Here is a 27,842-nt window from a genome sequence, read left to right as displayed (position 1 = left end):
AGTCAAAGATCGCAGGGAGAGTCATGTTTGGAGCTGTGGGGAGTTAAAAAATAAATGGCTTTTTGTTTGTTTTAAAGTTCAGATAAGCAGCATGGCGCATGTCAAGCCGAAATGAATCAATGACAACAAGGCCGCCAGGTATTTGGTATACTATATCAGCTGAGTTTGGTGGTTTATGAGAAAAGTAACTGAGTAGCTACATTTACTCATATAGTTTGAGATAGTAGTAGCCTACTTGAGTATGTGTATATTTTTGCTACTTCACAACTGCTCCTCTGCATTTTATCCACTATATTTATTGCAATATTATATATTAAGCTATCCAGCAGTATAGAGTCATTAAAATCAGCCCCACCTTTACCAGTTGCAGGATTAAATTGGTGTGCAAATTAAGACATTAAAAACTACAATCCAATAATGCTGATAATATATTATTATAAAAGGGGCAGTTCTGCATAATGAGTACTTTTACTTTTAGTCAGTTGGCAATTTATTGGACCCAGCTAGCTAAAACTAATGATAGTCCAGTACAACAGTCCTGCAATAAAACCAACCCTCCTGAGCGTTATAAGGTTCAGTTTTTGTTGAAACTGTTTAAGAGAGAGAACAGGGTGTTGATTCATTTTTATGATCATTTTGGAGGCTGCAGTTTGTGGTGATGTTAAATTGTATTGCGTTAGAGAGAGGCAGGTGTTTATATTTATTTATTTTTGTCCACTTAATTTATATCAATGGATGTAGGTTAAATGGCAGAAACACCTCTCTGTGTAACATAAAACTGTTCAACAGCTCCACAATCTACATCATACAGTTGACTCAACACCTCTCTAACACAGTTTCAATAAAAACTGAACATTATAATCTTCAGGAAGGGGGATTTATTGCAGGACTCATGTATTACTGCATTACACTGTATAAGTTTTGGCAAGGTGTTCCTAATAAACTGACAGCTGAATGTATATTGATACCAATACGTTTGTACTTTAACTTAAGTAAAGCTTTGAATGTAGGCCTTACACTTGTAACAGTGTTTCTACTTTTACTTTCTATCGAAGATCTGAATGCTGCTTCCACCACTACTGCGAGGTATTTTCAGGTGAGTTTGATGGTTTATCAGTACTTTGTGGAAAAGTAGAGTATACGGGATCTCTGCCACTTAAACTTTGGTAAACACCACATCCTTGTTTTTTATTTCAATGAGCTAACATTAAGTTCAACATGACTGTGTAGTCAGATCAGATAACACAACTGAGCATTATATCTGCAATGTACAGTACGTTCGTCTCCACAGAGAAAAGACTGGTGAGTATTTCCTCAAACAGAGTCGCTGCAGACTGAGATGGCAGAGACATGGTGTAGTTTTGTCCCACAGATACTCCAGTATATCACCCCAGTTCCCGTCCAGTTGAAACAAACTCCCAAGCAGTGCATGCATTCATACAGATCCCCAGAAGGAGCATGAGATGAATGAGAGTGTACATCCATGCTGAGAGGAATGACATGGCAACATGCCAACAAAACTTGTCATTATGATACAGTCTGCAGCAGTTTAATATAGGGGTCATATATCAGTAAGCACATGTAAATATAACATAGACAGTTTTTGTATTTGTTCAGTAAACATACTTATACTAAGAATTTAAATTGCAAATCAGGTCTAAGTTGGTAACATTTCATTTTGTTTGAAGTTGCAGATCATAGATTTAATACACAGAAACATTATTTTCACCATGCTGGGTGACATGAGTGAAGGGAAAAGGTCTGTGTTTCCCAAACCTGGATTTTCTGCCCAAGTGCTCTTACAAGAATAACTTCTTGTCATGAAGTCATGTGGCATTAAAGGTATAGTTTGACACTTAATAATAACGCTTTCCTGCTGAGATTTAGATCAGAAGATTGATACAGTCTGTATGACAAGGGTGATGCTACAACCAGGAGACATTTAGCCTATCTTAGCATAAAGACTGGAAACAGCTAGCCTGGCTGAGTAAAACGGTAGCAAAATCCCATCAGCACCTTTGAAAATCACTTATCAAAACGTTATATCTTGTTTGTTTAATCCGTAAAAGTTATGCAGATTAAACAAAAAAAAAAAGACATAACATGCAGCTTACATGAAAACTAAAAACTTACACATGCTCTGCTCTGCAGCTGCAACTATGTTTCCCTCCAGCAGATGACACCAGTGGGTCAGTGTTGCCACAGTGACTACAGGAAACCTATTGCTCCACAAGGGGCATCTGTAGAAGTCTGCTCCAGAAATATCACAACTTTTATCAAGCATGTATACAGTCATGAAAACAGTATCTCTGCATGGTTTGTAGCTCGGCAACTTTTGATTACATCCTGAGGTTTTTGCGTATGGGGTGAGTTTATAGATGAAATATGACTCAGATAGAGCTTAAAATTTCACAATGCATAATAATGAAAGGAGAAGCAATATAGAAATGCATGACACTTTAATTGGAATCACCAGTTTCATAAGTAAGTAGGCCTATAATTCATTTTATGAAAAGGTATGCTGCTGCTGCATGAATGATTGCAAAACCTATTGATATGTTAACCATTTATTACTTTTTTCACCATGCTGCCTAAAGGGATTTAGCCTTTCTAAAAGCTTAATGATGCAACCATGAGTCTGTAGAGAAGGGCATATAACTACTTTTCTGGAGACTAACGCTCAGTTTAAAGATCCCTGCTTGGCAAAACCCTGTGCAACATCTTAATAATCAGGTAATAACCATCCGGTGCATGAAGATCCATTATAAGTGATTTTTGTTTTTTTTGTTGTTTTGTTTTGGTTTTTTTTTAACTAAAATGCACCATAAACATTTAGATGCGTGTGATTTGTGGGTGGATGTGGAGAGTTAGAGAGGAATCCATGCGGCTTTTTCCCCCCCAGTTTACACCATTAAAATCATTTATAACAACAGGCGCAGTGAGCCATAGTTTCTTCCATCATCATAATAACCTAATTGGGCAATATCTCTAATGTGAGACATTGTTAGTGCACTGTAAAAACATTTATACTCTCATAACAGTGCCTGCACCCTCCCTTCGCTCTGTCCCTCTTGACTTGGTGACAGACCTAAAAGCCTTTTGTTGCAATCTTAGCCAATGGAGACGGATTACGACACCGGGCAGCTGAGATATATAAAGAGCCCCTTTTTGACCGCACTTGCACATTTTTCAGTGACACTTCTGAACATTCACACACCTCCATGGACTAAATTGTACAGAAGACCCACAAAACAACCATTATACTACATGTGAGCGGGCTATGCATTCATCAGACAGATAATTTGTTAACTTTCAATCAAAGCAGCCTGAACCGAGACACACTGGAACGCACTTTTTTTTTTTTTTTTTTGAAATTTATTGCAAAAGCTCCTGCTGCAAAAAAAGCAACTTCGGGGTGATCGTACTGGATTAGATGCATGTCACTGATTCCCTGCCTTTTGTAGGATAAGGCAAGCAGCGGCGCACATCCGAGAGAGGGGATATAACGGGATAAAGGGAGTAAAAAAAAGACAAGAAAAAGAAAGAAAAAGTTGCATTGCCTGGTGTTCGCGCATCGTCATGCCGAGGTACAACTTCTTACTGTGCTTGATGGTGCTCATCTCCCTGGGACAGTCGGGGAGCGATGAGCCCAATCTGCTGCTGCCTCCTGCCAGCGAGACGCCCACGGATGCCGGGCTGTCTCTGCTGGACGAGGACGCCGGTGCTCACGAGTGTTCCGCCTGTGTCTGGAGGGAGCAGAGCAAAGTGCTGAGACTGGAGACTATTAAGTCCCAGATCCTGAGCAAACTGCGTCTGAAGCAGGCGCCCAACATCAGCCGGGAGGTGGTCAATCAGCTGCTGCCCAAGGCGCCTCCGCTCCAGCAGCTCCTGGACCATCACGACTTCCAAGGAGACGCGTCGTCCCAGGATGAGTTTATGGAGGAGGATGAGTACCACGCCACCACGGAGTCCGTGATCACCATGGCCTCTGAGCGTGAGTAATCGTTTACAACCCAACAATATTGTCTCCAAATGCGTCATGCGCGTAATTGCGGAGCAGATAGGTTGAAGTGTCTCAGGCCTGCTGCGTGGACAGTGGAGCCGCTGTGGCTCAGTCAAGTCAGTGACCTAACCTACTTTTCGAGATTGGGATCTGGGGGTCCACTCTGTGTGTCTGGAGCGGGCTGATAAAATTAGACAAATGGCTCTGGTCAGCTGTTTGCCACGGCTGTCAAAATAGGGATTAACGTGTGGACCTGATAAATCAATAATCAGCAGCATAAAGAGCCCTGTCACTCTGAAACAGACAGCTCCAATATGGCCTGATGAACTTTTGTTTTCATGGTGATGATCATGATGATGATGAGGAGGAGGAGGAGGGGGGAGGAGGATGGAGGGCTAAGTGCTGTTGGAGCAGGGTGTCTAATATTTAGCTGCTGAACTCCTCAGTCCACCTTCCTGCTGTCATGTTCAAACTTTCCCTCTCTGAGATCGTTTTTGTGTGCAACGCATGGCAGACCCGCTTGAATGTCAAGTGCATTATTAATGATAATGCAGCATTTGGCTGGCAGTTGCATCACTTTATCCTTTATGTCCTGTTTTGCATAAAAGCCCCTAAATTCTGGAGTTATGATCACGTCGTGAGGCCCTCTGATTATTGCCCCCTGACAATTTGCTCGCCCTCTTATGGTTTCCCATAAATCCACAGATAAACCGCAGGCAGGCCCCTTAGAGACATTTTATAAAATTACTGTTGAACCCTGGCAGCTGTGCTCTATCGGTCTTTTATAGGAGGCTCTACCGGTTTCCCTGCTGTTCATCGCAGTGAGAAAAAGTGTGTCCAAAAAGCTGCTATTGTTCCCCTCATGCAGCGGCCCCCCTCGGCCGCACTTGCCTTTTAAATGCGAAGTTTATAGGCGCAGCTCGTTTTTTTTTCACCACGAGTACACAAAGACAGAGAATCACTTAGTGTCGAGGGGAGTGTGTGACCTTTTCCTGGCGAATCGCGGGGTTCAACAACATTTACACACGTAATATATTCTGCACAAGGCGGATGAAACACACTCCAAATAATCATTTTTTCTTTTTACTCCAGAGTGAACAAAGATAGGCCTGTGTTCAGGAGACTGTGGCCTTATGTGTTGTCTGACATAATTAATTTATCATTATAATACTATCTATCTATCTATCTATCTATCTATCTATCTATCTATCTATCTATCTATCTATCTATCTATCTATCTATCTATCTATCTGCATAATAAAGGAGCCTATAGTTTCTCCATACTGGTTAATTAGCTTTTGAATAAATTGGTCCAGGCCTATGTTTGGTCTATTTTGATACCTTGTACTTTAATTTTACTGACACCTCCATCACCTCTCCTGACAGCCCCACCTGTCTCTGTCATCAGTTGACAGTTGTAACTGCAGGTCATCTGAATCGCTCCTGTTCCAGCGCTCTCTTATAACTACTTATTTTTTTTAAAAACCACTTGCAAAACTCTTTTTTCGCGAAAACCTTGTGTACATTGTAAAAATAGTTTCCTCTGAGAGTTGCTCAGCTGATGTCTTATATCTTACAAGTGACATATAGAGGCATTGTGAGGTATTTGAGTTACTGTTTATCCATCTATCTATCTATCTGTCTATCTATCCATCTATCTATCTATCTATCTATCTATCTATCTATCTATCTATCTATCTATCTATGTATCTATGTTTCTCATATACCTGCTCACAAACACTCATACTGTATGTGATATATGCTGACAACTGAAACTTTCTGTAATAACCTGCTGTGATTTCTCTGATGTGCAGATCAGTGCTTTACTGGCTTATTCCCTCTCCACTTGTAAATATAGACAAGATGAAACTCCCTCCATCTCAACACCCTCAGCTGTACATTACAGAGGAAACAATAACCTCCAACTATATTTTTGACTCTTTGCTTCCCATCCTCTGTACGCAAACAAACAAACACACACACACACACACAGACGCACAAAACACCATGCCGAGTGATTTGATACCTTCTCAAGCCAGAGGAAAGGTATTATGTGTGACGCTGGCTAATTGCATACTTCTAACAGCATCACGCCAGCCAGAGCAGCTTAATGACTGACATTACTGCTATATCTGTCATGTTACAGCACTTCCTCTCTGCTCTGTTTGCCTCATCTCTTTATGTCAGCTGCAGATTTTATCATCTGCTCCTTCTCTCTCTCTCTCTCTCTCCCCCCTCCCTCACCCCCCACCACCCCCCCACCCCCACATTCCTCCCCGTTAGCCCCCTCTCTCCTTCCTCCTCTTTTCTCCGGTACTCATGGAAGAGTTGAGAGAATGAGTGCATCTTTTTTGCCTGTGGCGCCTTAGTGATCCCACAGGATTAAAAGTGCCTTTTTCTGTCTCTCTGATAGAAGGAGGACTTCAAACACTATTCCCTGCGCACCTCGAACCCAATCACCCTTTCACGGTCGTGCACACTGCCTTTGATGGGCCATGTGGGTTCACACAGTACATACTGAACTGGACCTGTGCCAGAGTTGCTTCTTAGTATTCACTCAAGGTACGTGGGTGCCGCAGTGGGGGTTGAGAGGGTCCATGCTTCCTGGTCTCTAATTACTATGAAATTTCATGGAAAAGTACAGCTATTTATATCATAGTGCGGCACTTTATGTACTAAAACATCTCCCTCCATACAGCTTGTTGTGTAGGTAACCGCTCCGCTTGCTGCTCATGCAGAAAAGGTGACTCGGTTTATGAGCAGTTTATCAGGGGAATTTTCTACTGCAGCACTGACAATGAGTGTTGATGATTTTTTCTTAATCAACAAATCTGTTTGCATTAACATATGAGCTGAAGTGTGGGAGTTTGTACATGTTGATTTATGTGTGTAATTGTCATGAGCGCTTGTGCGAAGTGTGTATTTTGGAGCTTGGTTTGTTTTGCCTGAGGTGGGGTGAGGATTTGACCCCTCTAGTCTCCCATTTGTCACCTGTCCAAGACATTTAGACCAGACCTTCCTCTGCCATCAGAGACCTTGTCCTCCTTTCTGTCTCTCTCTCTCTCTGTGTTTTGATGCTGACACGCTATTTGATGTCTGGCAACTCCAGAAGAACTTAATGTATTCTTGATCTTTTTTGCTGTGGGTAAACTTTTTTTGTGTCTGTGTGCTGTGACATTAATTTTAAGATTGTCCAGTAACAGAGAATCCAGCAGAGAGCAGCACTGGCTTACCCTCCTTCCCAGCCTTTATTCCATGTTTAAATTTCATTCCAGCAAATGGACACGTCAGTGTGTCCAGAATGTGGGGAATCAGTGACTGTTTGCAGAGAAACACTTCACTTTTAAGGGGATTAATACTGAGGTTTAGATGTAAAAGATCACATTTGAAACATTTCCAATACCACTCAGTTCTTCTTGACACCTCTCACTTTGTTAAACTTTTTTATACCCACATTTTGTCTTGTCCGTCTTGACTTTGTGTAGGCTAACATCACAAAGTGCTATACTGGTATTATTATGTAATCTCGTTAAGATGAGGCACATTCAGTTCAAGCACAGGCTTACACAACTCAGTACATAAAATGAACATCCACACACATGTAAAGGTATGTATGTACAAATTTCCACATGTTCACACTTGTGTGGATGCATAAGGATGCTCACACACAGTCACACACACTCACACACCCACACACACAGTCACACACACACTCCAGAGAAAAGTTCTCCTATTGACAAAAAGGGTCACAGAGTTCACAGCTATGTGATATATTGGAAGAGGAGACTATTAACCTCATCGGGTCTCTTTCTTTGGCAGCAAAGACGGACCGGTAGTAACTTGAACACTTATCCCCCACCACACACACACACACACACACGCTCACACACACTCATCCACTAACCACTCCCACAAAAAAACAAGTCTTTTATAGTGTTGACCCTATAAAAGGGTCATTTCCTGAAGGTGCAGGAACCATAAAAATTAAGAGGGAGAGCGCTAAAAGGACAGAGCAGCAGAAGTCGGACTGTCTTCAACTCGCTGGCCAGTGTTTGCCGGAAGTTGATGACTATGTGAGGTTTTTATAGATTTATTTATTCCATGGAGGTCTCAGTTTGACGATGACACCTGTTCTCCCTGTGTCATTGCTGGCATCAGTTGAGGGAAAGATAAACTTTGGTGTTGAATTGTTTGGAGGCCGGGGCACGACCGGTTTGTTTAAAAAGGAGTAAAAACTCAAGAAAGAAAGGTCTGTAGGACTGTAGAAATTGCACAACATACTGTCAACTTTATGGCTAATAAAATTTCAAAGGGACCAAAGTCTATTAATACAGGGACAAAATTTCCCCAGGACCTCAGGAATCTCACTCCTTCCACCCTCCTTCCCCTATTCCCACGCTCCCGTGTACCAGTCCCTGCAGCCGGTCTTTTCTTTTGGCATTTGGGAGTATGTTGCTTTGGAATTTAATGCATGCTTTCACCAAAAATACAACACTGAGAAGTTTGGAGAATGGATGCAAGACTGCATCAATGTCAGTCAGGAAGAATTGGCTGTGCAAGAATATGTTTTGTCCCCTATGTTTTCAGCTGGTGTGTGTATCCACTGCTGAGCTCTTCATGGCTTCTTTAAAGGATTTCAAAGAGTGTGATCGAGTTAGGTGCACCGCGGCTCATGCTGCGGGTATGAAGGGGGGGTGGGGGTGAAGGGAAGAAGGGAGTGAGTCCGCAGGGAGCAACAAGCAGCCCAGTCCTATCCTAAAGGGACAGAAATCATGGAAGGGTTTTATAGGTACAATTAAAAAGACCTGAAACAGATGTTACGTTTCACTAATAAAGGAAATAATTACTTCGCACCAGTAATTAAGCCCTGTGTAGGGACATGAGTAAGGAGGAGGAGGAGGAGGGGAGTGAAAAGATAAAATGGAGATCATTGAGGGGATTATTGTTGATGGATGCGTTCAGGCTTTGTGTGGTCGTGTGCGAGGAGCTGCTGAGGATCAGTGTATGGAAGAGTCCATTAAATCTAAGAGGCGTTTAAGCAAAGGAAATGCTGCATGGACATAATGTTGGATCCCATGAGGGAGCCACTGTGTCGGAAAGAAGCACAATTAACAGTGGATTAGCTCATGATTATCTACATGAAAATTTAATTAGCCTCTTTTCTGCGGCAAGGGAGATCAGCTTCTTGCTGTATTTATCACCTGTGGTTGTATTTCTGCCAGCCTTACCCACATCACCCCAGGAAGTTCATTATGAAAATGCACAGTTGAAGTGATTTCTTTAGGGAGAAGAGCAGAGTTTGATTCATATAATGTACAGCACAAATGGATAAAGAGAAGCCTATAAAGGGAACGATAGATAGTTTCATGTTGCACAGAAATCCTTGAGGATACGGTAAAAAGAAAATGCTTCATAGAGGGAGCTTTGGCACAAAGTGGCCACACTGACTTTGTCTTTAGAGAAAACTCTTGGCTCAGGCTCTGACAGATTTGGGTGGCTTCAGGGATTTTTTTTAGTAGCTGAGTGTGTTCAAACAGAAACACTTCCAGAGAGAAATATTGTAAATTTTTGAGTATTTAAGGAGATGTAACTAATCAGTGGATGGCGTTTGTGTATGTGTGTGTGTGTGTGTGTTTGTGTGTGTGTGTGCGTGTGTGTGTGTGTGTGTGTGTGTGTGTCTGTGTGTGTGTGCGTGTGTGTGTGTGTGTGTGTGTGCGTGTGTGTTTGTGTGTGTGTGTGTCTGTGCATGTGCATGTATGCGTGTGTGTATGTGTGTGTGTGTGTGTGTGTATGTGCATGTGCATGCATGTGAGTGTCTGTGTGTGTGTGTGTGTGTCTGTGTGTGTGAAGGATAGTGCATGTATGTGTTTGTTTGAGATTTAAGGGCACAATTTAAAAAAACAAAACCCTGACCTGCTGCAGTTTGAGAGTCAGGTTCAGCAACAATAAACACATGAAATGTATTTGGGTGGATTAGATTAATTGTTTTTGCAAGCATGCAGGCTAGAAGTTCAAACAAGTTTATTTGAATACATTACACGTAGTTCATGCATGATGTGTAACATGCGTTAAATAACTGAAAACTGAAAATGTATTAGAAAAATGAAAACAGACAAACAGGGAAGAATGCAGGATGAAATGAAGGATGTAAAATGGTCTTAGCAAACTAAGACTTGTTGAGCATACTAGTTATTTTTACCTGCTTTAAGAGGTGATCATCATTATCTTATAAATTATCTTATACTTATAAATGGTGCTTCTCCATGTTTTGTTTGGACTCTGGGAACAGGTTACCTGAGGGCTTATGATGTTTCATATGGCAAAGGTTAGATAGATGGGTGAGAGAGGTTATCAAAGTTCTGTCTGTATTTACTGTGAGAAGTTCAGGCTCATCTAACAATTGATTTCCTGAATACGCTGGTTGCTGAGTCTAATGGAGCATTGTCACTTGATGACAGAGATAAATGTGAGTGTCATCTGCATAGTTGTGATAGTGAACTTTTTTTTTCTTAATTATTAATTCGTATGTAAAGCATCAAAAGTGATGTACAATGTCTGGAACAAGAGTGGCATTGGATCAAAGTTGTCACATCAGTTACCAGTTGTGGGATCTCCAGCAAGCACAAGTGGCTGTGTTCATGACTGGGAAGCCAGTGAGGGATCGTGTCCTTGTCGGAGCACAAGGTCCAAGTTACTGGTGCTCTGCAACAGACTGAGGCAGCGTACAGTGTGAAGAAATATAATTTGATTACAGACAAATAATCCCATACATTGACTCTGCAATGTTAAACATTTTATGTATGTTGAGGGGGGAAGGATAGCTTTTAGGGCTCAATAGTTAATTAAACACGTGGTTAAAGTCATTTTATTTGCAATACAGTAAACTGTTGTAAAACAACAATTTATGTCTTATTGTATGGATTGTTATGTATTCTAATGTAATCGAATGTAATGCATGGTTACTGCAGGCTCACTGCCATCGTTGAATGATTTCCAACACAAATGTATTGTAATATAAATTCATGGAGCTGTTTGTCAGATGGTTTGTGGAGAGTTTACACTGATCAATGTTAAAAAAAAATATCAGTGACTCAGAGGAACATGATCTCAGAGGTTTGACCGAAGACTGTAACAACAACCAATATGTGCTGCCAGTGTTTATACAGTACGTGTTGTTCTAGGTCACTTGTAGCATGTAATAATGTGGAGCAGTCGAGTCTCTGTTCCACTAGCTTCCATAACTCAGTACAATCTCTCACTTAGCATTTCCTGAAAAGAAATTAAATGTGTTCCTGCTCTCCACATTAAGAGAAAAATCTGTATCTGCTACAGTCGTTGCCATAGGAAACTGAAACCTTTGATATCAATAAAGTTACTTTGTGAGCACAGAGAAAACTACATATTAGGTCCCATGAAAAAAGGTGAAACAGCGCAAGTATTTATTTAATCTCAAATTGGTTTTGTGTATTTTGATAAAACTGTTCACTTTCTCTTCTAAAGTATTTTTTCTGCTCAACTTACCTGTTGTGATCTCCCTCGACTCGTTCATGGATTTGCCTCATCTCTCGGGCATGACCGTGAACGTCAAGAGCTCATGGGAAATGAGAAATGGCAGCTAAAAAAATATGAGCTTGTTTCAAGCAAGCCACACAACATACTGTTGAAAAAGGCTCCAAGGCTGGGTTGTTCGTTATTCACTTAGTTACAGATGTCAGTAGGATTCTGAATGATTCTTACTGGTTCTTACTTCAGCTCTCTATAGATAGGCAAGCAGGTTTGTAGAATTGAACTCCATCAAACGAGGCAATAAACAAAATCGACCTTTGTCATTCTGCTAAAACTGGACCATGACAGAAGATAAGCAGCCACACAATTTAAATTATAATTCTTCTACTACAGGTTTTTACCTGCTGAGATGAACAAACAGTTATTTGTCCATCTCATGGAGATGTTAGCTGACAAGTGATGTGAACTGAACTTTGCTTTAGTTTCTGCCACAGAGTAAACTCGTCTGTCGATGATTTGTATTGTACAAATGTTTGTATGTTGTGTTAAGCTGTGCCTGTTACATTGAGCAATGATCATGTACCGATTTTTCTTTGGTAACATTGCTGTTCAGTACAGCGACTTGATGACCAGCAGTGAAGTGCAAGTTAATAATGGGTGTAAATATTGTCCTTTGGTTATTCAAATTGAATTGACAGATGAATTGTGTTATTCAGTGAAGTAGCTCAGAAGAAACAGTCAGTTGAAGAGATATATAGCACATTATCACCACATTTAGTGACATATGGTTAAGCCTGCAAATGAAGAGTTTGTTGCTAAATCTGTGTTTTCATTGTTCTATACTCTCTCCTTGTGTACACACTTAAGTAGACTAAATCACAAAGTTCATATGTCCAAGAACAAAACTTTAATTTGTTGTATGTATTGGCTGTGAAGGTGAAGTCTGCCATATAAGATTCAGATTTCAGAATATTAAAGAGAGTACATGAAATGAAAACTGTGTGAGCTTGATTGAAACTCTCAGCATGCAGGTGATGAAAACATAGTCAGAGACATGAGCAATATGTCATCACAGCTTTTCTAAATCACCAGGATATAAACAACCTTAAGGTTTCACCTCAGTAATAAACAAAACAACTGGGTGTTGCTCCCCAACGTTAACCCCAAATAAAAGTTAACAAAACTCTGGTCAGCCATAAATGTTCATTTTACTGGTCATTCTAGTTTTCTCATTTTCTTTTTGTGTGTGTGTGTGTGTGTGTGTGGGGGGGGGGGGGGGGGGGTGTCTTTTTAAAAGCACAATATGGATTGGACCTTAATGGTTAGTTAAAATTCAGTGGGTATAAACTGAGCCTTTTCACCAGAACTGTTGTTAGCTTTGTGCTTTAACTATAATAAATCAGTTAAATGTTGTTCACTGTTATTACATCGTTTCATCATGCAGTGATGTTTCCTTTATTGACAGTAATAAAGAACCTGATGGCCACATTCAATTCAGATAAGTAATACTAATTTGTCCTGTGACTAAAGCCTTTCATCAGTCTAAAGCAGCAGCAGCTCAGACACAGCAAATCAATCAGAGCCATCTTTCTGCCTTGTCCTGTTTACATATCTACTTATGCGACATGAGTAAAAAGTTTTTGGTTTTAACTTGTGGAAGCAGAGCAGAGCATTGTCTTGTGACATTAACATCTTGCATGTATGTGTGGATGCACACAAACACAAGTGGTGAGACCCCAGCATGCTTCCTGCTGTCCAGCTGTCCACCTTATTGCAGTTCACTGCACGCTCAGTCTTTTCATCCTCTGTGCCCGTCCTGCTGGAGATGTCCCACAGACGTTCCCCTTATAATACAAACATATATAACCCTAAACACTAAAAGCAATGAGCTTCGAGTCTGTTTGCTGATGTCAGTCAGTTTAGAGCTTGTGCATGTTGTGTGTTTATGTGCAGTTGCATGTTTCCATGTGTGTGTGTGTGCTCACTGAGTTGGAACAGGGAGCATTAGGAGGTGTCTTTTGTTGCTCCTGGGGGGCTACTGTGCTCAGTCCTAATAGGAGTCTTGTGCCTGCCGTTGTCCCAGGGGAGGGCTTCTGAATGAGGGGGTCTAACTTCACACACCCCCCCTCCCCGTCCATCCCCAGCTCGAGCCTGGCCTCCCCCACCACCCTCTCCCGTCCCTGGGGACTGGCCGAGAGACAAAGAGGGAGTGGGGCTGGGGTGGGATGGGATGTTTGAGGGGGTGCACTGTGGCCCCTGTCTTATTAGAAGGGTCGTGAACGTGTCACGATGATTAATATGCCGAGGTGCGTGGGGATACCCTAGAGTCACATTTATTCAACACGAAGGCTCCCAAACACACACTCACCACAAAATGGCACATTTGCATTTCCCATTAAGAAAAGAAAATATAGATATATATGCAAATGAAACGCCTATCTAGGTTTATACCATTATGCATTATCCATTTGGACATTAACAATAGATGTCCATTTCTCTCCCCACCCCACTTTGACTGCATGTATTTCACCTGGTTGGCATATGTTACTGCACATGTTTACAATATGTACACGACTGCCTTTCAAGAGTTTGGATAAAGAAAAGTGAACTTTAATGAAACCCTTTTGGTTTAAAAGTGAGATAGATGTAAGTGTGAAGGTCGTTTTTAAAGCTAAAAACATCTGTCTTAATCCTTTAATCCCGTCTGACATTAGTGACTGTAAAGCAAATTCATCACCCAGTTTAATTTTAAACAATTTTTTGCACATGTTCCTATTTTTTTTAAGCTTGTTATGCATTTCATCCTATTGTGGTGATTTAGTGGAGAGATTGTCATTGCAGTAAATATAGTGAGGTTGCTCTTTATTGCTAAAGTTGACAGCACGAGGAAGTGCGAGAGGCAGCAGCACAGAGATCAGAGTCTTCATCAACAAAGTAGAAACCTTTGTGAACTTTCTGTCAGTTCTGTCTTTGCTTTTTCTCCTTCAGCACAGAGATAAATACATGTATCCATTCGCTTAATAAAGATTCTACTGCTTTTTTTTTTACCACATGCTATAATATTTTGGCACAGTCATTGGTAACACATGTTACCTATTCATTGTATAACTACCTTAACTTCCCCTCTCCATCTGTTTTCAACTGTTTTATTAAAAGCATTTAACTTCAAAATGGCCCACGGTCGTATTAAAACGGACAGATGGCATGGTGAATAAACCCTTATATTCTATATGTCTCCCTCTCCATGCATATATAGGAGGCTGTGGGCTAACTATGGGACACAGGTACCCAGGGAGTCCACCAGATGTTTGATAGGCTCACCTGCAGGCCTGCTGCGTGCTGGCAGTAAAATTCATGCGCTGCATATGCTGCAATTATACCACAGGGAAATAAGCTGCTGTAATAATGTGGTAGGCTGGAAACATGAGGAGGAAAAGCAAACAAGCCTGTTTCCTATGTCCATAATTCACTTGGTTTTGACTTGTTTTTTACTTCTTACTGTAAACTAACTAGTTTCTATCTTCATTACCAGTGTAGCTGAGGAGAGAGGTGTTATTGCTCCAGTAGGTGGTGCTGAGCTCTTATTGCAGGATTGAAGTCAGCGTGTTAAAACAATGAGCTATAATTAAACGAACTGTTCAGGAAATTAAGCTATAAAAACAGTCCTGCAGTGGCAGTAAAATTATGAGGTCTTTCAACATTAATGTGTTACGGCAGCAGGAGCAAAGTCAGCCACGGTAGAAGGATTAAATGTCCCATTGGTTTTCTGATCTTTACAAGCTAGCCTTGCTCGTTTTGCACAAGTGGAGCGCTCTGCCAAAATGTGGGGTGTAATTATTAAGGCATTCGTCCTCCGTGGTTTGCTGCTTACTTGTGCACTTACAGGATCTATAAAGGCACAAATTGATTTTGTCTATCAATGCAGTCATTGTTTAACATGACATAGCTCATATGTTGTGCATGTGTGTTTAATAACCGGGGATCACGGTACACGGGCCCTGCTTCTCAGATTACTGCTTCTCAAGACAGGCCTCTGCCCGGGAAACTGAACCATTTCAGCTATGCAATGTTGGTTGGATTGTTTCCTTTTTTCCAAGAACTCAACAAAAGCAATGGAAATTGTTTGCGAAGGAAGAGCTGTTGTGTGTCTGTCCCCATCTACAGCGATTAAAAACAACCAAAAAAAAAAAGTAGTAATCACAAGTAAACCCCAAGCAAACTGCAGAATCATTCATTCCCAGTTTTGTGCTGATGAGCGAACACAACACCACCCACGTTAATTGCTGTGACCCCAGCAACCCACCAAAAAGGAACATTGACATATTGTTTGTCCAGCGTGAGACACTGTATAATTTACACTCACTAATGACTGTCCCTGGAAATACAGGCTGAAGGACCACGTCTGTCCCTGGCTTGGCCCTTATTCAATGTTCGCCCTGGACTCTTCTAATGGATAGTCCATCTGTACCTCAGTGAATTCATATCCCTCAATGCATGACCATAATTCAATTACAACACTTGTTTAGTGTAAAAAAAAAAGAAGCCCGGTGCAGTGTTCCCTCCTGGTCAACCGAGGTTTGATAAACAATCCACTATTGGCTGGAGAATCTCCACCCTAATCAAAACAAAAACAAACTGTGGCTGATTCAGTGCTGTTGTGTCTCAGAGATTTCAAATGATTCTCTGGTGAAAAGGCGCGTTGTGAAGAAAGACATATTACCATTGCCATAAGGTCGACCTTGACCTTCAAACTCAATCTGGCTATTAGGGGCTGCCCCTCCCCAGCACCCCTGAGATGTAAAGAGGCTGACGGTTTTGACCCCTGATCCCATTTCTTAACTAGGCTGAGGTGCCAAATAACCTTTTGACCCAGGAAGCATTTGCAGGTTGCCTGAGCAACCTCAGATTTAGCAGTGATTGACAGGTCCATGCCTTTTTTTCTCTCTTATTTTTTTAAACAGTGGAGCAATAACACTCCTCTTCAAGATAAATAACAGAAGATGGAAGTTTATTTACTAAAATCTGGAGTTGTAATATGTCAAATATGCTCAGAGAAAATAGGAAGATTAAATATTCTATTGTACTCTGTTGGCAAATTATTATGCCAGATAGATGCAGAATAAATTTCCCTTAATAAATGAACGCTTTACATGGAAATGAATGTATGAATGCAATGGATGGATGTCATTATATCAGATGGAGGTCTATGTAAATGAACCATGTGCAGATTTGACATGTGGTGCAAATCACAGGAACACCAGAGCCGAGGATCATGACAGGAATAAATCTGCCTATTTTAGGAGACGCCTTGTGTTCTTTGACATTACCCATAATCCACAACCCAAATATATTTGCGAGAAGGGAGAGCCTCTAAAAAAAAACTTGAGATGTTTTAATTTTGCTAGTTGTGATGTCGAGGTAGACCATTTCATTACAACTGACCCAGGGGAATCTAAGGTTACCATCTGGCCACTGGCCACCATTACTGATTCTTGTTTTAATATGCAAATGTATCTGTTTTCCAACCTTGATGTAATCCCAAATGTAACCTGACTGAATGGACCAAACAACAGGACCATGTGCACATATGATAACGAAATGCTCTCATGCATATAGACGTGGACAGCAGTCAGTCTACCAAAAAAAGTAGTGCTCAATCAATTTAGGCTCTGCTGTTTACCAATATCATGGAAATACTTCTTTATTAACTGTCTTCTCCCGGTTTGGATTATATTTTATTTTCTGTGAAAAACATAGACTCAAGGTTTATGTTAACTTTTTAAAAACCCTAATTAATGTTCTTCATAGAACAAGAAACTTGGGATTGCATCTAGAAAACAACCCACAGTATATCCCATACGTTGACAGTGTGTTGTGGAGCCACAAACTGTGTACAAGTCTCCTTAATTCATCAGTTTGTGTTAAACGCTTCTCTGACGTGGGGGGCTGTGGTAGTCTTTGGCTTTATGATCAGTGTGCAAAACACATACACGTCTTTCCCGTGAAGTTGCTGAGTCCAGAAAACTGCAGCTGCGCTCTCTCTGCCACCCAAGGACTCGCAACACTGTTAACAGCTCCATTTAAAATTTCTCTTTTGTTATATCGGGACAATGTTTTCAGCCCAAATTGGTCCTTCTCGTTTTCTTTTCTTTTGTGTACCTGCTTTTTGCTTTAATCAATCAGCAGCCATTCATCAGTGTGGTGAGAGCCATAGAAACACAGAGCCTGCTCACAAGAGTTATGTGTTAAAACACAGACTGTCCTGACTTACAGTAACTATACCGGCCTTGACCACTGACTCTCGTTAATACGGGATATACTCTAGTTCAAGTTTTAGAGGAAGAACTTTTCTGTTTGCTGTTTATATTTTGGAACACTAAAACAAAGACCCTGGACAAGAGATAGTTTTAATTCTTTGTGTCCCTTTGGGAGTAAATTTTCTTTTATCTTCAAAAGCCTCTCTTGGCTCTACTAGAGAGGATCCCCTTCAGTTATTACCAGTAAATAGAATAAGTGTTGTGGTTTGTTCCTCTTATTCCCTTTAGCGTCTGTTTCATTTGTTCATGTTTACGTAAACATATAGTGAATTTCTCAACCCATCCCTCCAGACTGCAGCTGTTGAAAGATCAAAAGTTGTTGTTTGCATTACTCAACGTTTTACTGGGATTTGCTGATTAAAAAAAAAAACCTCTGGTGCACAGGAAGTGATGTGTTCTTTGTGAGCGGTGGTTTGTTTGGAGTGAATGATGCAGATGTCCCTGCAAGAACAGTCACCATGACTAAACAGAAACAGAGAAGAGCACCACCTGCAGAATCACAAATTTCATCAACGAAAATTCAGTGAGAAACATTGTAGCTGTAATGTTTATCACCAAATATGGAGCCAAAATGTGGTGGAGGTATCAAATGATCTTTCAATTATTTTGGGGGGAATTTTAATTTAATTTAATGACGTGTCTCAAAAGGTCACAGTTTGAACATGAGCCAGGGACGCTGCAGTTCATGATGACATATGTATACAGTATACTGCATCTACAGTACAAGTATAAATGTAACCTGTGCTTTTTCCACAGCGGAGCCGCTGGTGCAGGTGAATGGGAAGCCGAGCTGCTGCTTCTTCAAGTTCAGCCCCAAACTGATGTTCACCAAGGTGCTGAAGGCCCAGCTGTGGGTTTACCTGCGACCGCTGCAGCAGACCTCCACCGTCTACCTGCAGATCCTCCGACTGAAGCCCGTCACGGAGCAGGGCAGCCGCCACATCCGCATCCGCTCCCTGAAGATAGAGCTCACCTCCAGGGTCGGGCACTGGCAAAGTATTGACTTTAAGCATGTGTTGCAAAACTGGTTCAAACAGCCACACACCAACTGGGGAATCGACATCAATGCCTTTGATGAGAGCGGCAATGACCTGGCAGTTACCTCGCTGCGACCCGGGGAGGAGGGGCTGGTAAGGACCCTCAGACCTGTCCTTGGGGAAGGGGGGTAATCACTTCCATCACAGCTCACATTTATACAAATGCCAGTTCATATTTCAATCAAAAGAGGGCAGCTAAAACAATGTTAGTGAAAAAGAAAAACTTGATTTGAAGGGAAATGTGGATCTGTATTGATAACTGGACTGAACTAAGAAATAGTTAAAGAAATAATCCTGGGGAAAAAGATGGATGGCACTGCTATCATCCTGCATGTTATTTCCCTTTCCCCATCTGCACATCTTCTCTACTGTCAGTCCTGTGCTGTCTCCCTCCAATGTTTGTCTTGCTTCCTTTATGCTTTATATTTGTTTTAGAGCAGATTTTGAAAAGCCAAAATAATTAGCATGAAAGCATGCTGAAGTGCGTTAGTATGAAAATCAACTTGCAGAGGCTTCAAGCTCACTTACATCAAGTGAAGCATCACAGTGAACATCAGGAGCTGAATGAAATCACCATGCACACACACACACACACACACACACACACACACACACACACACACACACACACACACACGCATTCACATTATTCATATTAAGCAAGTTTTAAGCTTTTGCATGTTGTTTCTCACATCTCAGTGCACTGAATGAAAACCAGTGGCTGCACAGGAGGAAGGGAGGCACATCCTGTTATGTTATGATACGAACAAAATACTATGATGTAGTGCTGATTAACAGCGATAGGTAATTCAGTGTGCACCATATTGACATCAGAGGCCATCTTTTGAACCACTGCCAAAGCAGATAACATAATGTTGTTTATGAAACTGCATCATTTGAACCACCTAAGTAACAAAGTCACACAGTAAATATACCCGCTTGCCCACAGGTTCACCTTAAATATCAACATGTACTTGTTGTGTCAGTTAAAAATACTAATTGTAAATCTATCTATTGTAAATATTTCAGCATTGGGGAAGTGATCTGGTGAAGGCTGAACTCAGAAACTGCCAACACAAAGCTCTGCCACTTCCATCTCTTCTGGGTATATACGTCCTGAAAAGTCAAACATTTGAGTTGTCATAAGAGAGGGCTGTTTACATATAAGAGCACAGGAAGAGTTTTTATTCTGTGTCATCTAAAATTGTGGATAATTCTGTATTTCAATCATATCCATTTAAAAAAAAACATACAACTAGATGGGAAGTTTATAAACCAGTCATGTACAGGAACACCACACATAGTTTTACCCTTAAATACTGTTACCATAAAACCCTATTTGAACGTGTCAGTCATGACCACTCTATATTTAGTTCACTCCAGAGAAAACACAGCTGCTTTGTTTGGATCAGCCTTCATCTATTAGTTATCACCAAATCCCATCGTCAAATCTACTGCAACTAACAACAAAGTAATTGTGCATGGTGCAGATGATGTGCAGTGGCTCAAATGTTTTAGAAGTCCTAAAATTATTGGGCATTTTTCCATTATTTTTGTGATTTGCAGATGAGGTCATAAAAGACTAAAACATTGACTTAATGACTATTCTATTGAAAACAAAGGCTGAAAGGTTTAAAGGTTTTCACCTCAGCCTGCGGTGCCTTTAGCTTCATGTTGACAGAATGCTTCTGGGCCTCAAACTTTGAGAACAGGATTTTTAAAATTTACACAACATATATGACCAGACTTGCCTTGACCTACATATTTGCTTAGATTCTTTTTTTTAATGATGAAACACTGGGCTTATGTCTAATGTAATGGATGGGGCTGCTGCACGAATGAGTTCAAACTTCAGTCTCAAGGCAAAACCATCCGTGAACCATTAATCTAGTTAGAAATCCCAGAGTCACTGCGACTGACAGTTACATACAACATCCATGTTGAATTATGTAGGCCAGTCATCCCAGTTAAGCAACACCAAATATTTACCAAGTGGTCATTTGGGTCAGATCTTCACAACACATATCAGAGGTCAGCTCTGGTGTCTTGGCCAATAAATCGCTGCCCTCTGAGCACACAGCGTGCACAGTGTGCAATATTATTCTTGAGCAAAAAAAAAGGAAAAGATCAAAAACACAGGCCAGTGTACAAAAATAAAACAAAACACAACAAGCAAAGAAAGAGTGAAACACTGCTTCTCCCTGATCCTCTGGGTCTTTTTTCTATAACAAAAGCCCTAAAGGCCAAGCTGACATGGTCTCACCCCAACGGCCTTTCAGCTTATTTCCTCTTTTGAATGCGTCACAAAAAACTGTGCTCGAGCCCAGCTGGAATCACTGTGGGGAGAGGAAGGCTTTGTAAAACAAACATGATGGAGTAAAATATTTGATCCGCTAGCTTTACCCAAAGGTCAAGGTTATATGAGCCTGCTGATGACCTCCTGGGTCATGGATCAAACCAAGAAATCAGTGTTAGAAAAGACTAGTTTCTGTCAGTGCTCTTTGAATCGGTGCTCAAATGGCAGATTGTGCTCCTACCTTAAAAATGACAAATTAATTCATATGGTTTTGTGACATATTAGATCAGTAGATCCTGAATTTGACGCAGTTTAAAGCTTCGTCTTTGTCTATTACTAATGCAAGGCTAAATCAAACCTCTTTCTTTACCAACGTCATGCGCCGTATGAACTGAAATGCTGGTGGACCTCAGATTAATTCCAGTGGAAAAAATAACTGGACCTGGTTGAGGAAATTAGAAATTGAAGACCTTGAGGCATGGCGGCAGAGAGGCTGTGACGAACCATGTAAAACATAATGTAAAAATGTATTTATAGAAAATCCCTGAATTCACTGTCTTGCGATGTAAAAATGGCAACACCCCTATGTATACATGATGTAGTTGCATTCACATTAATGAGGAAATATTTGTGGAAAAGTTAAGACTTTGTACTATAAAGAATTCTGTGTTGTGTTGTCATGGTTACTATATCATATGATATCAGATACTGGCTCAGCTGGCTTTGACTGTACTCAGCTGTAAAATATATGAAACCAGTTTATTGGTCGAGTTTCTTTTACTCTTGTAAAAGGGGTAGTACAGTGGTTTTTATATAATCTAGAATTTGTTAAATCTTTGTATGTCAGATGAATGCAGTTACTGACCTGATGTGTTAGAAACCCAGTAAGAGTTGGTGCTCATGTACCAGGACAGAAAACTACAGAGTCTGTGAAACTAGCTGAGCTTTAATAATGATAGCTCTGTTGTAAGTAAGCTGTTAGCTTTTTTAGTGTGATGTGTTTTATTAGCAGAACAAACTCTGAGAGTAACTGCTGGAGCAGGGCTTGGGTTTGACAGTAGTTTCAAACTTTGTCATTGTCTGCTTTGTACCTTTGCCAATGATGTTAAGTTTTCACCATAAACTGTATATGAAGATGGGACACAGCCTCTGTGATCTCGGCAGTGCCTGACTCTGCCTAACTCCTAATCCAAAAATGAGCAATGCGGTGGGGTGTGTGTGTGGAGCCAAGACTTCAGTGCATACCTGTTTGTGTCAAGCATACGCTCGTCCACCTGTCACTCAAAGTGGAACGCCCTCAATTATGCATAAAGGGAAAATAGCTATGTAGACCAAAACCGTTTTTTGTAGGAGGCTGTAAACATGTTTATTTCTGCTGTAAAGTTAACATGGGAGTCTATGGGGATTGACTCGCTTTTGGAGCCAGCCTCGAGTGGCCATTCGAGGAACTGCAGATTTTGTCCCTCCTGTGTTGTCTTCAACGTTGCTGCTTGGTTTTCACCTGTGTCAGTTTATTTGTCAGCAGGGATAAGGAAAAAGAACAGAACCGATTTGCACCTAGCTTTGTATAGGGATGAGGCACGGGCCAGGGAAGAATCGTTTACTATGAATTAGATTTTTTTTCTCTGATGCCTGGTATATGTTGTTTGACATTGGCCTTGGCGGAGCTCTGTGCTCTTCTAGTTTGATAAATGACCAGAGCAACAGAATGTGAAAAGTCTTAAACCTTCTGATAAGTATTAACATCATAAATATCATCCAACGAGAGACAATGCGTTTAAAACTTCTTCCCACGTTTCTTTTGTAATACTAGCTGTCTTTGATAGTTGCTATTCTGAAATAAGTTTGTTGGCAGGTTCAATGGCAAACAGATGATTGAATTTCAGTGGGCAGGAGATTTGTGTCTTTACGTAAAGAAAAAACACTTTATTTTCTCAATTTGTTTTTATCCATCAGCCTGACAAAGCTCTTATGTTTCAAAATAATAACCTTAACAATGCCCCAGTTCCATATAACAAATGTCCCCCAAATGTTCTCACTTTATTAATGTCTCTTCAGAAACCTCAGACATTAACAGGACATGTTTGCCGTGACAAAGGTCTACTCTATATTGTATTTGTACCAAAGAAGAACATAAACTGTATGTGATGTGATAGAATTAGTGATTTTACGAATCAGAAGACATATCTAGATCATTCTCTGTTTATAGTTAACACTGATGCCATAAAGAGTGCAGCCTCAAAGGAGCTAAGGAACTAAATATATGCACACTTTTAAGAGTGTGTGACATTAAAGGAATAACTCATCATTTTGGGAAGTGCACATGTTCAGCTTCGTTCCGAGAGTTAGATGAGACTGATACCACTCTCATGTCTGTGAGGTAAATATGAAGCTAAAGACTAGTAAAAGATGGAAACAGCTCGCCTTTCCCTGTCCAAAGTTAAAAATTCCACCTACCAGCACTTTGAAATTTCACTAATTAACATGAAGTATCTTCTTTTTCAAATTTGTATAAAAGCATAAATGTAAAGAGGTTTTTGGTTTTACAGAGTTATGTGTTATAATTGTTTCTTGGTGAACAACAGCTGTGAGTCTTGTCCACACACTGAGGTTGATTGGCTTTTGGAAAAACTTTTGTTAAACCACAAAACTCCCTCTAAAACCTAAAATTGTTTCTTTCAGTTTTTGTTAAACTAACAAGACACAACATGTTAATTAGTTAGCTTTGGAGGTGCATATAGGTTATGTTCCAGTTTTTATGCTAAGCTAAGCTATTCTCTTCCTAGCTTTAGCACACAGACGTAAGAGTCGAATCAAACTTAGGGTGAGATATACAGAAACATCTTTGCAAACCAATGCATTTCCTTATTTCTGCTACATTTTCTTTACATTGTGGTTTGCTAAACATGACAATTTTACATGCCCAAATGATAAAATGTACGTTCGCTTACGCACAGGCCGGAGAAGCATAATTCCATCTTAACTCGAAGATGTTGATATTTTAAATTTCTGTGGGTAAAACTGTTGAAAAATGCCATTTATTACCTGTCAGTAATTGTATTTTCCATAACTGATATGTCAGCCATGGCTCTGCAGTTGTTCTCTTATAACCACCTCTTTCTCTCTGTCCTGCCCCTCCTCCCCCTGATTCCAGCAGCCGTTCCTGGAAGTGAAGGTTCTTGAGACAACCAAACGTTCTCGGAGAAACCTCGGCCTGGACTGCGATGAGCACTCCACTGAGTCTCGCTGCTGTCGCTACCCTCTGACTGTGGATTTTGAGGCGTTTGGCTGGGATTGGATCATTGCTCCCAAACGCTACAAAGCCAACTACTGCTCCGGCCAGTGCGAGTACATGTTCATGCAGAAATACCCACACACCCACCTGGTGCAGCACGCCAACCCCCGAGGCTCTGCAGGGCCCTGCTGTACTCCGACCAAGATGTCCCCCATTAACATGCTCTACTTCAATGACAAGCAGCAGATCATCCATGGCAAGATCCCAGGGATGGTGGTGGATAGATGTGGCTGCTCTTAGGCAGCAGGAGGGGACGCACACTTGTGTACAGCCACCATTGCATCGAACCACCCAAAACCCTTACGGAGCTCTCCCCTGGCACCAGAACCCACTCCTTGGCACCAGATTTCACTTTTGCTCAGCCACAAAAACATCCCACTGGGTTTCCATTTTTCCAGTAATTAAATTGATTCTAACTGTAAAAAAAAAAAAAAAGTTATAAGTGAAATATGAATCAAAAAAAGGGACTGAGTGATGGAAATACAGTACATTATGAATGATTTAAAGAGGTTGTACTTGTGGAGCAGCTTCAGAAAATGGTAAATGAGACAAAACTATGTTATAGAGTATGTGTTAGTTTTGTGGGTTTTTTTTAAAGATTTTGTTTGTTTGTTTGTTTGTCTGTTTTAATGGCATCTTTGTGAAATGTCCAGGTTAGTGGATTGAGATGACAGGAGACTAAAAGCATTTACAATATTTTTTAAAGCAATTCCAGTCCTAAGGTGAGTTTGGAAATACTTAATTTCACAGATAAGCTTACTTACTGGTGAGATTTGATCCACAAAAATGATCAGAATTATTTTGCAATGCATCACTTTAACGAAAAGATCAAAAATCCATGCTAATGTGAGGAGAGTTTACCATTAGAAAGACCCTTTAAATCCAAAATCTTGTTTACAGATGTTTAGAGATGTGCTCTAGAGATGTAAAGTGTTGAGGAGATCCAAAACCAAACCTATACCCTCTATTAATGTATAACACCCCAGTGTGACATTCTCGAGTATCTACGAAACCTTTTCACAGTCACTTTGATCTTTTTTTATTTGTAGTCTTGTAAAACTCGAAAAGGAAAAGGGAGAAAAGAGGTTATAGTATATATTAACTCTGTCTTTCAAAGTGAATACATAAAGTCGGTATAGCTATTTCTGCCACTCCGTAAGAGTAGATAAAACAGATTTAGGTTTGACTTGCACACTAAAGTCTGAAACAGAACTGTAATGTAGATGCACTCTGAAGTCATTCGGCACCGTCTGGGAAAAGAGGAAGAGGAGGAGGAGGAGGAGGGGGAGGAGGAGGGCAAGTCCTGCAGGATGACAAGAACCTGACAGTTTTTCTTTCTTCTGTGTAACAAAGGAAAATACACTTTAACACCTTCAATTTTTTGCATTAAATGTTTAAAACAGAGAAGTAAATGCACTGTTTCATAACTTGAAGAGGCCTGGGACTGAGCATGTAATACAAACACAGCAAAATCCATAACCTGAAATAAAACACATGAGGACGTCAGCATGCTCAAATGTTCTCTCTGCTATAACCTGAGTGAATTACTGAGCTGAGAATAGCACAAAACATAATCACAGTATGATTACAGTATTATGACTAGAAGTTTACACACTCATCCAGCAGTGTTCACAACTGTTAAAAATACACTGTCGAGCCAGTTCATTCACCTTTTCTCAATGCTAGTTTCAGAAAAGATAAAATGCAAAATCCTTTAACTGCAGTACTGTACTCATAAATAATAGCTTTTATAAATCACAACAAACCAGATAACGTGCAAAAACAAAACAAAACAAAAAAAAAATATCGAGAGAATGTAACTCAACCGCTGATTTAAGCGGTAAATTTAGAGAACGTGTTTTCATTGTGAAATGCCCCCACTCCACTTCAACCTCAGCTGTATCATTATCATCATTACGGAGAAAATATTGTTAGTGCTTGAACACAGAGTAGATTAGTATGCTTGAAGTCTGTCTTTGTCTCCTGGATGTCAAAGCAAAGATATCCTTTTGTTGTAAACGAAAGCACTATGCTGTTGGATAAAGGAAGAGCCTTCTGACATTATATATAAATGATATATGTATATATTAAAAAAAGGGGTACAAAAACCTTTTTTGGGGCACTCTACCTTACCAACAATAAATTTTGCACTATGGGACGTTCATGGCGTGAGGAGGTAAAGTGTTGTTTGTGTTTTACCAAGCACAAGAGAGCTTGTACAGTATAGGATTAAAAAAAAAAAAAAAACTATTCAAGCTTCTGGTGATAAACCATAAACTAGAGAGGTTATCACTTCTTTTTGATACATCACGCTTTCCTGACTTTTGTCTGAAGCGGGGGCCTGTCCATACACTCACACACTTCTATCCAATCTGGAACCTGGACATACTGAACCAGCGGCCTGAAAGGCCTCCTTGCCCACTTTGGGTGATAAGTCATGTGTGTAATAAGTGTCTGGATCAATGAACATAGAATGCTTTAACTGGAAATGGCCCGCCCACCAACTTTAATCTGTTACCATGTTAGAGAGACTACGTTCTTTTGACTTAAACAATGTGTCAACTGTCTTGCATAGACATGTTTTTGCCTTTGTGTGTAATTTAAGTGAAAGGAACCCATGTAAGAATGGGAAGAGTATCCAGGGATTGTTAGCCAAAGTAGAGGATGACATGTGTGCTGTAACTTTTGTGATCGCAGGAATATGCTAGAACATTTCAAAGGGAGAAGAAAGCTGGTTTAGGGGCAGTGGTTGGAAATAATTCAACTGGTCAATTGTCTATTTATTAATATTAATTACAATGCATTTCAAAGTCTGTCTACCTCACTTTAGCCTCCTAAAAACCTTGCTTTTTTAATTTGTCATTGACTAATCTGTGCAAACATTTCACCCATAAGATCTCTCCACCCCCCCAAAAAATGTAGACGAAAACCACAGGGTCCCCTTGCTCTCAGGTTCAGATTGAGTTATTGACAGAGTGACTGATGGTAGCGGCTCTGGTAATGTGTGGTCAAAAGAAAAAATTAGCTGTGCCCACATCTATGGCTTAACAATGGTTAAAGCTGTTGAGAAGTTACATTTTGAATTTTAGTGTTTGTATACTGGTATGTGTGAGAGTGTTTTCATATAAATATATGAGAGTAAGAAATCTCTATGTAAATACCTACCCAAATGTTGACATTAATGATGTTTGGACAGGTTCACCGCTTCTAATGTTTTTCTCACTTTCCCCCTTCATTCCTCTGTTCTTTGTGTAGCTAAAAAAAAAATCACCCCAACTTTGTAGTTTAATGGTTGTGCATATGAATAACTGTTCAATTGTTATTTTTGCCTTTTGTTGTTTATTTACTGTCATTTTTCTTTTGTACAATAAATCATTTATTTAGCTTA

The 27,842-nt window shown here is 40.4% G+C and overlaps 1 protein-coding gene and 1 long non-coding RNA gene across 3 annotated transcripts; one reads left to right on the top strand and one right to left on the bottom strand.

Annotated features, from left to right (window-relative positions):
• The first annotated feature begins 10 nt into the window (after positions 1 to 10).
• On the top strand, positions 11 to 27,842 carry gdf11 (growth differentiation factor 11). 2 transcript variants are annotated; one of them, XM_056364545.1, is made up of 5 exons: positions 11 to 138; positions 1,056 to 1,096; positions 3,465 to 3,994; positions 18,583 to 18,956; positions 24,317 to 27,842. In XM_056364545.1, exons 2-5 carry the CDS (start codon positions 1,062 to 1,064, stop codon positions 24,692 to 24,694), a joined length of 1,317 nt encoding a protein of 438 aa, XP_056220520.1. In that variant the 5' UTR covers positions 11 to 138; positions 1,056 to 1,061; the 3' UTR covers positions 24,695 to 27,842. The 2 variants fall into 2 exon arrangements, with proteins under 2 accessions (XP_056220520.1, XP_056220511.1); XM_056364536.1 differs by having other exon boundaries at positions 24,314 to 27,842.
• On the bottom strand, positions 8,720 to 11,951 carry LOC130161343 (uncharacterized). The gene is made up of 3 exons (XR_008826127.1): positions 11,525 to 11,951; positions 10,603 to 10,715; positions 8,720 to 9,281 (listed from the first exon to the last, which is right to left on the bottom strand). It is a non-coding gene; the product is annotated as an uncharacterized LOC130161343 (long non-coding RNA).

The sequence above is a fragment of the Seriola aureovittata genome, chromosome 2, assembly GCF_021018895.1.
Source record: "Seriola aureovittata isolate HTS-2021-v1 ecotype China chromosome 2, ASM2101889v1, whole genome shotgun sequence".
Classification (NCBI taxonomy): Eukaryota; Metazoa; Chordata; class Actinopteri; order Carangiformes; family Carangidae; genus Seriola; species Seriola aureovittata.
The sequence above is the reverse complement of the archived record's forward strand: the minus strand, read 5'-3'. Positions and strand labels throughout refer to the sequence as shown.